The 13,784-nt window shown below is 40.7% G+C and overlaps 1 protein-coding gene across 1 annotated transcript in view; it reads right to left on the bottom strand.

Moving 5' to 3' along the window:
* The window catches only part of EPG5 (ectopic P-granules autophagy protein 5 homolog (C. elegans)), a gene marked incomplete at its 5' end in the record, with an annotated part of 52,687 nt that extends 39,487 nt beyond the window's left edge, over positions 1-13,200 (bottom strand). Inside the window, 10 exons of the mRNA XM_009577724.1 lie at positions 2,366-2,523; positions 2,882-3,037; positions 4,016-4,166; positions 4,749-4,863; positions 5,397-5,505; positions 7,409-7,482; positions 8,502-8,609; positions 9,191-9,327; positions 10,209-10,452; positions 12,262-13,200. Of these exons, the coding sequence (XP_009576019.1) occupies positions 2,366-2,523; positions 2,882-3,037; positions 4,016-4,166; positions 4,749-4,863; positions 5,397-5,505; positions 7,409-7,482; positions 8,502-8,609; positions 9,191-9,327; positions 10,209-10,452; positions 12,262-13,200 (2,191 nt within the window). The remainder of the gene's footprint in view (positions 1-2,365; positions 2,524-2,881; positions 3,038-4,015; positions 4,167-4,748; positions 4,864-5,396; positions 5,506-7,408; positions 7,483-8,501; positions 8,610-9,190; positions 9,328-10,208; positions 10,453-12,261) is intronic.
* Between the last annotated feature and the right edge of the window lie 584 nt (positions 13,201-13,784).

A 13,784-nucleotide genomic window follows, 5' to 3' on the forward strand; every position in this document is an offset into this window, starting at 1 on the left:
GGGGGACAGAAGAACAAAAAGGGATCTGGTAAAGTTGAGGACAAAGACTATAAACGGAAGGAGGAGGGCTGGTGCCAGCTACTGAGCACATGTGCACTAGACCTTCTCTGCTGCCAGTCACAGCTCCGCAATCTCCCAGCTTCCTGCTTCAGCTGCACCTTCCTCTTCACTGTGGGCTCCACACGCTGCAAACACCATGCCAACCTCAAACCCACACCAAGCCATAGCTTGGGACAGATGGGTGGGGACAAGGGAAAAGGGAAGAAGAGAGACTCCACTAAAATCCTATCATCTCACAGTGGAGCAATGACATCTTCACTACACAGTTGCTACTTGAGCCAATTCACTTCCTCTTCTGCACGTTCGATCACACTACAATTCAAGTTCAGAGAGACCCTAAAAATCAGTGGCTCCTCAAATCTTGGTAACAGCAGTAAAGAAACTGAAACCAGAAACGTTGTTCAGCAAATGGAAGCAAAGACAGAACTGTTAATCCCGTATTTATAAAACTTACAGAGAACACGTTTGTACTCACACAGGTATCCAACATCAAGAAGAAAGTACTAGGTCATTGCTTGTCAGTGAAAATGTGTGTCCCACAGTAAATTTATTAACATTTGGTCCACTCAAGAATACCTCAAGTAAGCGGACTTCCCATATTTCCCCAGGGGGTTATTTTATATTTGATCTCATAGTCCAGAAGTCATCTTATTAAGTGCAGCTTCATCACTGCACTCCGTTTTATCATATTTCTACCTATCCCTTAAAAGCAGGTATGCTCCCACCTCTATATGTGCAAGCCTAAAGCTTCCATCAGTTACCAAGGCTTGCTACCACCTGTAGATTCACCACTCAACACTTCTCAAACTTAATTTGGGAAGGGAAATCAACAAAAAAGGTTCTCTCCCAAGGGAATGTTAATGCCATGCTCTTATAGAGTATGAATTACAGGAAATTAATTCAGCATTATATTGGTGTTAGTCAAAAGAAGCTATTTCAGAAGATTACACAGATTTCACTGAAAAAACTGTTGATATTCCCTGTCTAGACAGTTGTGAAAAATAATATTGTGCTGACATAACCCATCAAGGAGAATGGAGGGGATAAAAATATCCTGCATCAGCGTAGCAGGGACTTTAAAACATAAAAGTTAGCTGGAAGCAAAACAAAGCCTGAACAAAACAAAAAAAATTTAGTGTTTGTTACTGTCAGAGCTGCAACCCACCACATCATATTAGATTCTCTTTGTTTGAGATGCAGTAAAAACTTCTTGCAAAAGCAAAAATACAGTCCTACTGAAACAGGATAACTGTTACTGATTAGCACTTGCCCGCCAAAACAGATGAGCACTTCATAAAGTGTACACAGCTACAGTCTTGATATCCCTCTCCCACTCTGCGTAAATTGCCTTAAATGTTAGCTGAGCTTCTACAGAGTCAATACGCTCAGTAACCTCTCAAGATCGCCATTTTCTTCTGCTTCGCCATCAAAAGACTTGGTTGATGTGGTGACAGCTGTCTGGGCTACCAGCTAGCTGAACAGTAAAACTGACTAAGAGTAAGATTTGCTCTCCCTGAAGACAGCAAAGAGGCTGTGAAGTAGGGAGTAACTGCTTTGTTTACCTGTCTCCCTGTCAATCAAGTCCTGAAATATTTTCCATGAAGGCAGCAGCAAAGGGAAAGTAGCATTCCAGCTGGCTTCTAAATAACTCAGCTATAGCTGAAGTCACCACAATCACTGTGGAGATCAACACAGGACAGAAGTCAAGGGGAAATAGAAAGAAAAGGTGGCATATAGGACAAGAAAAGCATCAAAAGAAGGCTTGAGATAAGGGAAACATCTGTAGTTGTGGAAGAAAGCAGATCTCCCACAATGTAAGTTACTGAAGCCAAAACTATCAAGTTTAGGGGGAAAAAAGAAAAGGAGGACTGCGGTATTTATACAAGTCAACAGCTCAACAGTCGACAACAGTCAACAGCTCTCCTAAATGACACAAAACTCTTTATTTCAGGATTTAAATCTCACTCTCCAAATACTATCAAAGGTCAAGATGGGACCTGATACGAGAATACACAAGATGTACCTACTGCATGGTGCTTTTGCAGCTCTCTGGTGCAGCCAGTAGCAGTCACTGTCAGAGAAAAAACTAAAAGGACTGGAGATAAAACAATTCCTGTTAAAATGAGAGTTTGGTCAAACAAGTATTGGAAGCCCATGAACTGCCCAAAACATTTCTGAGGCCTCTGGACCAGTCATGCTGCTGCTGAGGGTGTATTTAACAATGAAACCTGCGAAGAATTAAACCCATAGCTGATGCAGCAGTAGCTGAATCTATGAGAATTGGTTCTGAGTGAAGGAATTCTACCTTTGAGTCTTTGTTTGCAGTCAGCAGGTTGCAGAGTAGAGCAGAGCTTTTCCAGGTGCTCGCTCTCCGCACAGTGCATGACAAAGAAGAGCCTCCAAAGCATGTTGCTGGATAACGTTCCATAAGGCATCTCGGACATGAACAACCAGACTCCCAACCTGTTGGATTTGAAGAGGCAGATAGAAACAGTTTCACCCTGATAAATCCCAGTATTTGAAAAGGAGATATATGCCCACATCTCTGCCATATAACAGAATTAGGAATGTGAGGATATGTCTTAGCATCTCACATTCTGAGCTAGCCTCATTCTGAACCGAACAAGTCCACACAGCTTCTGCCAGATGCTAGAATTCAAGGTGTAATTCCTCCCCATCTTAATACTACCAATATGCTGAAAAATCCTGCATATTGCAGTCTTCTTTAAACCATTAAGTATTTAAAGCTACTGAAATTCCCAGTTTCAAATATCTAACTCCTCCGAGATGAAGCCAGTATCAATCACATTGGACAGCCTACCTTTTTGCCTTCAGAACATGTAGGACAGTTCTAAAAAACAGCTCATCAAACTCCAGTTGCAATTTTTCCACAGAGTAGGGATGCGCTACTGATCCATATTGTTTATTGCTGCTAACGTATTGGGCCCAGTGGTCACTCACATGACAAAGTGTCATCCTACACAGCAGAACAAACAAGTCAAGGAAGGATCATTGAGCATGTCATCACAGAAAAACACAGAAAGTGCAGCTAGATCAGAGTCTAGTCACAAGAGACATGTTCAACCCTTTCTCCTCCGGTTTCCAGAGATTTCCATACAAATTCCTCCCCTCTTCAGACAGCGTTAGTCTAAAATTCCTGTGTTATCCTTCCTTGGTTTTGCAACCAAACAATGCATAATATTCTGTTATACCAAATTAGTTCGTGTATGAACTTTGGAGCTTTAAGGTAGTCCTACATTCTGAAGTGGCAGTACATGCAAGGAGCTCATACAAGAATAATTACACTGAGAAAGTTACTGCTCTAATAACACAAAGAAAAACATGGATTTTGTTTCTGATTTAACTGTATCCCCCTTGAAAACACACTCTTAGTAGCCATATCAAGTGACTGCTAGAGATTTGAAACTGAAGAGCAACTTTCAGATTCCAATTACAGTTGCTTACTGCAACAATATGAGGATTTTCAAGGAGGAAATTAAAAAACCCTGAAACAACTCTGTATTACAACAGAAAGAAACCAGTAACACTAGTTATAAATAGGGGTGATTCAAGAAACTGTTTGTTGGGATATCAGTGACCTTCCAAGACAAGCCTAAGCACATCCTCGATGGAAGTCAGCCTGGTGTTCCACAGCTCACCCGGCTCCTTTGTACCCACAGCATTTAGACTCTGCAATTCCCCCCTTCACAGGCAGCTTTAGAGTCAAGAACCCTGGGATTTCAGATTCCCAGATCAGCTAACCCTAAACTGACCAACTCCCAGAGCAAAATCTAGCCAAGAACTGTTTGGGTTTTTTGTTTTGGTTTGTTTGTTTTGGTTGATGCGGTTGGGGTTTTTTGTTTGTTTGGTGGTGTGGTTTTTTTAGCAGCTCTGAACCTTAAACCAGACTGTATGAAAAAGATTTAATCATACCACAGAGAAGATATTCTCTTACTTGATCAGCCGACCAATTCGTTTCACAAACTGTCGGTACCGTGCTCTGTTAAATGTTTCTAACCCCGCAGAGAGAAGTTCCACTAAGGAGTTTGCAAAAGCAAAAATCTTCATCATCTCCTGGGGAGTTGTTTTTTCAGGAAAATAAGCACCTAAGACCAAGACAGAAAAGTAAGTCTCAAAAAAAAAGTGTGAATTCTGTTTTTTTAAGCAACTTAACAAGGACTCAAAGCAACAATTCACCATATAGCTGGCAAACAATTCATTGTTTGCCAGCTATATAGTGAACTTAAATTTATGCTTTGTTTACAAAATGAACAATAAATACCTGTTAAGTATGAAAGTACAAATAAACTATGCAGGTTATAAGACCTCCACCAAGCTGTTATCTTCATGTACTTGTCCAGAAATTTAGCAAAATAAAGAATTAATAAGTAATGGGAGAAAAATCACAGTAACATTACAGCTAAGAGGCAAAGAAGAAAAATTAGTTCTGAAAGCACATCTGTGAGTATAACTACCGAGGCAGATCAAAACTAAGGAAAGGACTCTAACATTTTGCCATACTCATGGCATACACTTCCACCTCATCTATTTAGTCAGTGAGCCGTTGCACAGGTTCATTATTACTTCACTCAGAGACTCTCACAACGCAGTAGCATTCTTGGCACTTTTAGTCATTAATACAATTAGCATAAGCAAAATGAAGAGTAACTCTTCAGCAACTGATTTACCTCCAGACTTAAACCCAAGGAACTGCTGAAAGAGTTCACGAAATGGAAACTGTGACAACAAGGAAATCAAGTCATCTTCCAAAAGCAGAATCCAGCTTGTTTCAGGATCCTCATCCTATAGACACATACAGTCACTTTTAGTAGCTTTAATAAATATATACAATACAACACATGGTAGAAGGGCTTCACTATTGTACTGATTACAGTTTGCTTGTAAGAGGAAAACAAAGAAAGTACAAATTAACTCTCCTTCACACAAACACAACCTTCTAAACTCCTCTTCTGTGCTTCTACATAGAAGCCCTCATCAGCTAGGAAACAGACCTAGAGGCAACGCTATATCAGTCCAGCCAGTTTCTGAAGGGAAGCACCTATGCAAGCATATGTCTACTCCCATTCTCCTTTTGCATGCAATAGCTTAAATGTTTAAATTCTATCTGTTAATACTCATTCCTGGAAGCTTCACTATCTACAGTTATATCACAGAGATAAAAGGAGAGTAAAATAGATCTAAGTTTCAAATGATGCTTTTTAACCGAACGTCAGTTTTTCTTTCTCCATTTCACAAAATCAATACAACAATCTTGAGCAAAAGCACAAAGGGAAAAAAAAGGGGGGGCGGGGGCGGGAAGTAGTCTTTTGCTGTACCTCTTCTCCTCCTTCATCTACCAGGGTCCAGTTTCCAGATTCTTTCCCAGATGAAGAGGAACTTTTCCTTTCACTTGGTTTCATATGGCACATGAAGTCCACCCGATTCCTGATTTGAAGTGAAAATCAAGTTTACAAAAAATTAGAAAATTAAAAATTCTGAACTAAGTCATCTTTTATTTAAGAGAAGATATTAAAAAAAACAGATACAAGAACAAGAAATTAACAAGTATGTCACAAAGCTGCCCAGCAGAAAAGGACCTGGGGATATTGGTTGACAGCCAGCTGAATGTGAGCCAGCAGTGTGCCCAGGTGGCCAAGAAGGCCAACGGCATTCTGGCTTGTACCAGAAATAGTGTGGCCAGCAGGAGTAGGGAACTGATTGTCCCCCTGTACTTGGCACTGGTGAGGCCGCACCTTGAATCCTGTGTTCAGTTTTGGGCCCCTCACAACAAGAAGGACGTTGAGGTGCTGACGTGTGTCCAGAGAAGGGCAACGAAGCTGGTGAAGGGCCTGGAGCACAAGTCTTACGAGGAGCGGCTGACTGTTCAGCCTGGAGGAGGCTGAGGGGAGACCTCATCGCTCTCTACAACTACCTGAAAGGAGGTTGTAGCGAGGTGGAGGTCAGTCTCTTCTCCCAAGAAACAAGTGATAGGACAAGAGGAAATGGCCTCAAGTTGCACCAGGGGAGGTTTAGATTGGATATTAGGAAAAATTTCTTCAGCAAAAGGGTTGTCAAGCATTGGAACAGGCTGCCCAGGGAAGTCACCATCCCTGGAGGTATTTAAAAGACATGTAGATGGACACTTAGGGACACAGTTTAGTGGTGAACTTGGCAGTGTTAGGTTAACGGTTGGACTTGATGATCTCAAAGGTCTTTTCCAACCTAAACGATTCTATGATTCTAAGTTAAAATCATAACGTCCAACTTTCTTTTAACTTGAAATGTACCGGCAGAACTCTGCACACAGTGCCACAAAACTCCAGCATAGTATCCCCCTCCTGATCTCCTTGAACTTATACTCTGATAATATGAACCTATTACAAACGAAATGTAAGTTTTAAGATACTGATTTCACAAACCAAATTCAAAATTCAAACTTGTTCCTGACATGCAGCAGCTGTAACAGACAAGTCTCAGCTCTTTTACCAGGAAGTACAGCCATTATGGAGGCTCTGCGTTCTTGTATCAACAAGATACAATCTTGTATCATCATCTTGTATCAGTTGAGAGGGCCACTCCAGACACCTTAAGTTAGCCCTTGTTCAAAACACAAGCATCAAAATGCATTGGCAATATGCATGCCTTCAGGATACACTTGTTTCCCCAGGCAGCTCTAGACAGGAGAAGTGAAAACAAAACCCTTTAAAGTAATAGCCTCCAATATGGAGGACTTCCACTTAACTCAGGGTCAAAGACTATCAAGATCACAGTGACAATCCTAAATACCAGCAATTTGATTCTTTGACATTAAAATCTGGGCCGGGAGGGAAGGCAGGTTATATATTTTATCTGAAGCACGTAACAGTTTTCACTCATGACTGATTTCACTAACTAGCTTCTCCAAGCACCGTGTATTCCTTCTAGCTAAAAAAAAAGGATGAAAAAAATAAATTAAGAAGCCCAATAAGCATACACACCGACTTAGCAAACCCTTTACTCAAGGACTTCTGTTGCAGAGACAGTATAGCGAACAGGCCATCGTGCAAGGCAAGAACTTTATTTCAGAAGTCACAGTAACAAAACATGTGGGTATGTCAACCTTCACAAGCTATTTGACAGCTGAAAGCCAGCTGCATCATACTGTTTACAGTAGGAGAATGTACTGCCGAAGCTGTATTTGAAGATGAATGAGTAAAAAGAGTTTGAATTAAACTGTGAATCTCTTATTTGTGCCTGCTTTTATGACTTTGCCTGCAATGAACTTTCAGGGTTTTACAAGTAGATCTTCTGTCGTATTTTCTACTCTTAAATAATCAAAACATATTTACAAAATCATATTCATACTTACTTGACAGGAGACATAAGCAAGGCAAGAGACTGCATGAAATGAAAGACACCTGATGGGTTACCCAAGACCTTGATCTGAAATTAAATGCAAAAAAATAAAATCTAAGTAAGTCTAAATAAAATTACAGTCCAAGTAAAACAAGGGGAAAACTAGTTTTATCAGAGAAATTCAAATTTTGAGTTTCACGTTTTTCATTAGCTTTTTGTTCACACTAAAAAGTATCCATAAAAGACAGTTCCCACACCCTGGAGAAAGTATTGCTATGGCAAAATATTGGGAGTTTTCCAAAAGAAGTGCTTACAGAAATTAATATAAAGGAGGAAAAAAGAAAAAAAAAATCAAAAGCTCCACAAAAAGACAACTTCTCTCTTCATTTCATGTATACATTGGCACCAAGGGGAATTGGGATGTTAAGCACAGGGGAAGTTAGGACGCTACCTCAAATCATCCTTTTATTTCATTGCTTGCCTTTCCCCTATTAGTGTAATTGCAATCCTTTTCCTACAGCTAGATTTCCAACATCTTCCTCTCTTGGAGGAGTAAAAATGTTCTTTGCAAGAACACTCTAGTGCCTTTGGATACCTGCGCTCCCTCTGTTCTATACAAAGTGAACCCTTGCCCTTGAAATTACCTAATTAATAAATTTTCCAGGGAAACCAGTCCCATTTCAACGTGCAGAATATAAAAATCTGGTCTTCCTCATCCCTTATACACTACCAAGCTGCCTCCAATCTCACTTGTCTCATATACAGTTGCTGCTTCAAGTCTAAATATTCTTTCCTTTTTTTTGGAGAGCACTCTCAAAACCTGCTGCTGCATGAGGCCGCCTGAGCCATACCGCAACTCCTTGACTCCCTTTCATGGGGTCTCTCTAGCCAAGAATGAGAAGTGTGTTTCCCTGTTAACCTGCTCATGGTTGGGCTAACATGGGTAAATACATCCCTTGACAAACCCCTCACTGTTACCATGATTCCACACACCTGGAAACATGGTGTCGGTCATGAGGGATTGACTAGGCACAAGATAGTCTCCTCTCCTAACCCACTCCACTCCCACTCCAGCCTTCCAACAATAAAGAATTAAACATTCACACCTGAATGAACGGAACAGCCCATTCGCTGATCCCAGCTGGACACCGAAGGATGTGGTTGAAGAGGAAGAGATGGTCACCTGGACAGCCAATTCTCTGCAACACCGACACCTAAAGGGAAGTATATTGGAATCTTGTAAACGATTTCAAGGTTCATTCCTTTACAGTCTTGCTAACTAGAGAAATACTGGTTTTTTATTTCTCTTCCCATGCTTTATAACAAGCCTCCATTTTCAGAGCAGGTTACAGGAGAACAATATTTAAAAGTCTGCTTATTTGGCTTATGAGCCACAAACCATTTTCTTTGAAAAATTATTTACTTTACAATTGCATTAAAAATTGATTTATTTAGAAATCAGCAAGAATAGCAGTTTCTCAAAAATGACAAGTCTGATAGTTTTAGTTTCAAAATAAGTAAAAGCATAATGAATATTGATTATTAAGTGCACTTTGAGCAGTGTTGGCTGCTCAGGTACCAATCCTCATTAATGCTGCTGACCTCCACTGACTTCATCAGGGAAGGGAATTCGTTCTAAAGATTCACTAACAGATTGTGTTCCTCAGGTAGAACAAACCCCAGAAAAAATCATTGCATGTGGGACAGTGAGAGAAACAGTAACACCTTCAGAAATTACTCCCGAATTCATCCCACGTGTTGGATCAAACTGATATATCCATCCTTACTCCCTCACCAGTCTCTGCAGCCACATGAGAAGGTCACTCTGAAACTGAGGATCTTCGATAACTCTGCGAGTGAAACTGAAAAGGACACTGATACATTCCTTCAAGTGGCCCAAGTCTGAAGAAAGATTTTCTGACTGCTTTGAAACTGTAAATTAAAAACAGAATTAAGAAGCTTTGATGAGCAGCTCTTCGAGTAGTAGCGTAAGTAGTGGTTTTGGGGCTATGTAGAAAACTTGATATCTATAGATACAGAGAGCAAGATATTTCAACACAGCTGCTTGCTAAATCTGACAGAGAAGAACACTTATTTAGAGTACTTCATTTAATCTTATAATTAAGCACTGGACGCTAATTACAAGAAGAATATACTATGGTTACTCTCATAAAAGGCCCTCCCTCAACATAAACTTTGTAAGAACCACCATTTACTACGCATATAAACTATCTGGGAGGTGGGGGGCAAAGGGAGGAGGACTAGGAAGGATAAATATCTGGGGCGGGAGGGGGAGGAATACTTCAGCTAAAAGATTATATTGGCACAAACCCAAATAAGTAATACACTTAGGATGAAAACCAAAAAGATTTCCAAGCATTAGAGCTGCAAGATTTCAAATGGCCTTCCAAGAGGAAGTAAAGCAGGAAAAATATCCAGCTGGTTTTAGAATTGTGCATAATCAATTTGGAAAAGCGACTGTATCATACGTTGCCTTTGACAACAAAAGATTGGAGTCCAGGTGTTCCATCCCACCCGGTGTTCCTTTACAGTAATCAGTGGCAGTATACAGCCTAGACAGAAGGCAGCACTCCTGCATTCAGCTTCCACTGTCCAGATGAATAAGGTAAAAGAATTGGAGTTTTTCCTGTGAGAAAAAAGTTTCACTGATCCCTACATAAGATCAGCAGGTTTTACTATCAGAGGAGAAACATTCCAGTATACAAATTCCACCACAAGACTCCAAAACTGCACGTGAACAAGATGCTGGGCACCCTAAACAGCATGGGGAGCGGTCTAGACCAGCAACACACCTTGTTCTTGCTGCTGAAGAGCCACTGATCTCAGCAGGGAGGAGCTGCTGAGCAACCTGTAGACATATGACTCCACTTGCAACCGGGACAACACCGAAGTGTACGAGTGCAGCGCCAGTGTCTGATGCACATGCTCTGCTTTGGCTTCAAACAGCTTTTTCAGTTCCCCCAACACACTTTCATTCAGCTCCACTGTCTGGTAGCGATGATGACCTGTCACTTTGCACTGATCGGCACAGACACCCTGAAAAGAAAGCAATTATTTTATTTAAGTGGCTTCGTCATTTTGTCGGGTCAAGTGTGCTTACAGAAATTAACCTTGACATAACCCTCCCCTCAACAGATTTCAATGCTTTCATAAAAGGGGCCACTTCACAGGTGGAAAAGACAAACATGTCGGAACATCCTACATACTTTTTAGAGCTGCTGATTACTGAAAATGCATATCCCTGACTTCTGACAAAATGACTCTATAAACCTTCAATAACTCAGATTTAGAAACAGATATGAAGTGACTTGTCTGTATCACTGACAGATGTGAACAAAACCAGGTCTCTCTACTCCCAGTGAGCACACCTGCTTCTCACTTTATAGATTTCCATAAATATTTGGATCTGCTATTTTAAAACTAAAATAGCTACTGAAACAAGATAAATATTTTTCTAAGCTCCCAGAATTGAGTATTTATAGCAACTTCCCATTACACATTTAAAATTTTCAGAAATGAACTGTACTCTAACCTTTTCCCAAACTGGAATTAAAAGCTGAGACTAGTCATACAATACCACAATACATAACATTCCTATTATTCTTTTACACAACCAGGAAACACACTTCAGAATCAGCACTTTGGAAGTTTAACTTGAAAGTATCCCTGTGTTTCCTAAGTTAGTAGAATAAGAATTTTAAATTAGTATAAAGACAACAATTATTGTGGACATACAATAAATACACAGTGAATCAGGATGGAATAAAGCAAGCAGCAAGCTTGGCCAACTGTATGATGACCAGTGGGGATGTAAGAGTGAAATCAAAATTGCTTTCAGTGTAGAAAGTGATCAACACAAAACTGAGAGTCCAGTGAGGTTCAGTGATACAGGTTGTTATTCCCTAGTAAAAAGGAAAAGAGTCAAATCTGTTCAGTGAAAGTCTCTCAAGGTCTCAGCTCCAACGAACTTCACAGGAGAGGCACTGCACTCACAGAAGCAACAGTAAAAGCCACCACATACAGAGGTACTTAGCACCCTTGGACTATTTTGACAATGTGTTGGCTATAAACAGTATCAGAGCACCAGAACAATTTCATTCACTCCTACTGAAACATCCAGCTCCAAAAACAAGTTACACAGAATGAGTTTGGGGGAAAAAAATTTCTGATGCGTGCACCAAAGAGGTCCCCAGACTCCTCTGGTTTGCAGACAGAAACGCTACTGAGTACCATGACCACCCTGCAAGTAGCTAAAACCACAGCACCACTTATGGAGCAACAGTTACTGAAAGTGGATGGACTTCACACTCCCTATGCTTTGAGCAACAGGGTCGCCCACGAGCATTACTCAAGCTCCTCTGCAGCTGCCACCTCTGACCGCAGGACAGAGAAGAATGACATCAATAAAAACTGTAGGCAGCGGGCCAGATGGGACATCACCGCTACAGCCATTCTGAAGTCCTACTCCACCACGTATCCCCTGCTTCTACCTGAAGTACTGCGGCACAAACCTCACCCAACACTACAGGCAGAACTGGCTGTACACAGGCTCATTCCGACTGACTACAAACATGTCAGACTCCAAAAGAGATCACGAACAGAGATCCCATTATCCTATACTCGTCAGGGTTTAAAAAAAAAAAAAAAAATCAAACCATAAACTATCTTAGATCTCAATAGGATGATACTTTGAAGTACTGGCGATCAGTGGAGACAGAAAAGCAAAGGCAATCATCTCTTTTAGAATAAAACAGCTTAAATACGCTAAACGTGACAGCAAGTAAAATTAATGTCTGGAATCATGTCCAAATAGTTTGGGTTCAAAAGTAGCTTCAGCAACAGCACCTGCACAGTTTTCTGTTCTTCTTTAAAAGTCCATAATCTCCCCTTAATATTTTGGCAGTCTGTCGTCATAGCCTGCAGCTCTGCCTCAGCCAGCAACAGCCGCTTCCTGCAGCGCATGTAGTTCAGGAGCAGTTCATAAAATTCGTGCCTGTCCTGATGAGCAACACTTTCAAATTCCTCTGCATAGGAGTCAACATTCTCCAACCATGAACACGGCTCAAAAATTTTCAGCTGTTCTCTAGTAAATGGCACCAGTTCTGGTTCGGTTGGGAGCTCTGGATACAGCCTTTCATTGTGCAACAGCGGTTTAACTGCTATTACGGTGGGTCTCTCATAGGACAATTCAGCTGACAAGTCTGGATAAACTGGTTTCAATCCCGAATGCTGAATACGTGTTTTGGATTTCTCAGAGAGCTGTGACACACTAAGAGGAAACTTCTCTGAAGAATGGACAAGAGGATTTTTAACATCTTGTACGTTTTCAGTTCCTTTGTCCCGTACAAAGGCCACTGCTGTCTGAGAGCCAGCAGCACTGGAATGAGAGGTACTGCTCAATAAATCAGAGTTTCCTGATCCGCTAGCAACCGCCTCCACAGGGCAGTCAGGTTTGTCCGACTTGCTTTTTCCACTCTTCTCAACATCCCCCCCACATTCCTCATGGGGAAGATCAGCTTTGAACTCTCCTGCATCTATGGGAGGCTCTAGAGTCACTGACAAAGACCCTTCATTTGCTGAAGATAAATTACTCTGGGGGATGTCGCACACATCATTTATAGTTTTTCCATCCTCTACTTCATCACTGAGCCGAATTTCTGTAAATTCTCCAGGATGTTCCACTTGCACTTTACTGGCTCGGGAAGACACTTCTGCCACAGGCGGGAGGAAGACATCATCAGACTCTTGTAGCTGGGACTCCTCACTACTTTTTTTCTTTTTTTCCTAGGGGGGGGAAAAAAAAAAAAATTAAGTGTCACTAAAAAGTGAATCTCTCCCCCTCACATCCCAAATCCCATCATCACCAAAACTAGTATTTGTCAACATCACAACTCCAAAAGCTCCTCTTATCACATTAATTTTCATAATAGTAAAGGTAAAAACAAATGTACCAAACAGTTCCTTGTTCTTTAGCTGCCCTTTGAAGACTGTCTATCAGTGTCTATTTTCTTGGTCAGTTCTTGAACAATGTTTCAACACTTCTACATAAAAAGCTATAAATATCACAGGACAGAATGTTTCATTAACATACAAAATAATCAAAATAGCAGGACCCTGACCTCTAAAAAGAGTCACTAGGTTTCACCATATTACAAAAAAAAAAAGTTACTTTGTGATTCGTCTTAAGTTTTACAGAAATATTTTAATGAATGGAAAATTATTTTCAAAAAAGTACCTTCAGAACAAACAAAGTCTGGAATGCATCCCTTAATTACATTCTAAAACCATCACAACATCTGTACAATTACTGAAACACCTATTTTCAATAGCTATTACACACTAGAGATGTAGAAAAACTTAGCGGTGAC

Source organism: Fulmarus glacialis, unplaced genomic scaffold (assembly GCF_000690835.1).
Source record: "Fulmarus glacialis isolate BGI_N327 unplaced genomic scaffold, ASM69083v1 scaffold38105, whole genome shotgun sequence".
NCBI lineage: Eukaryota > Metazoa > Chordata > Aves > Procellariiformes > Procellariidae > Fulmarus > Fulmarus glacialis.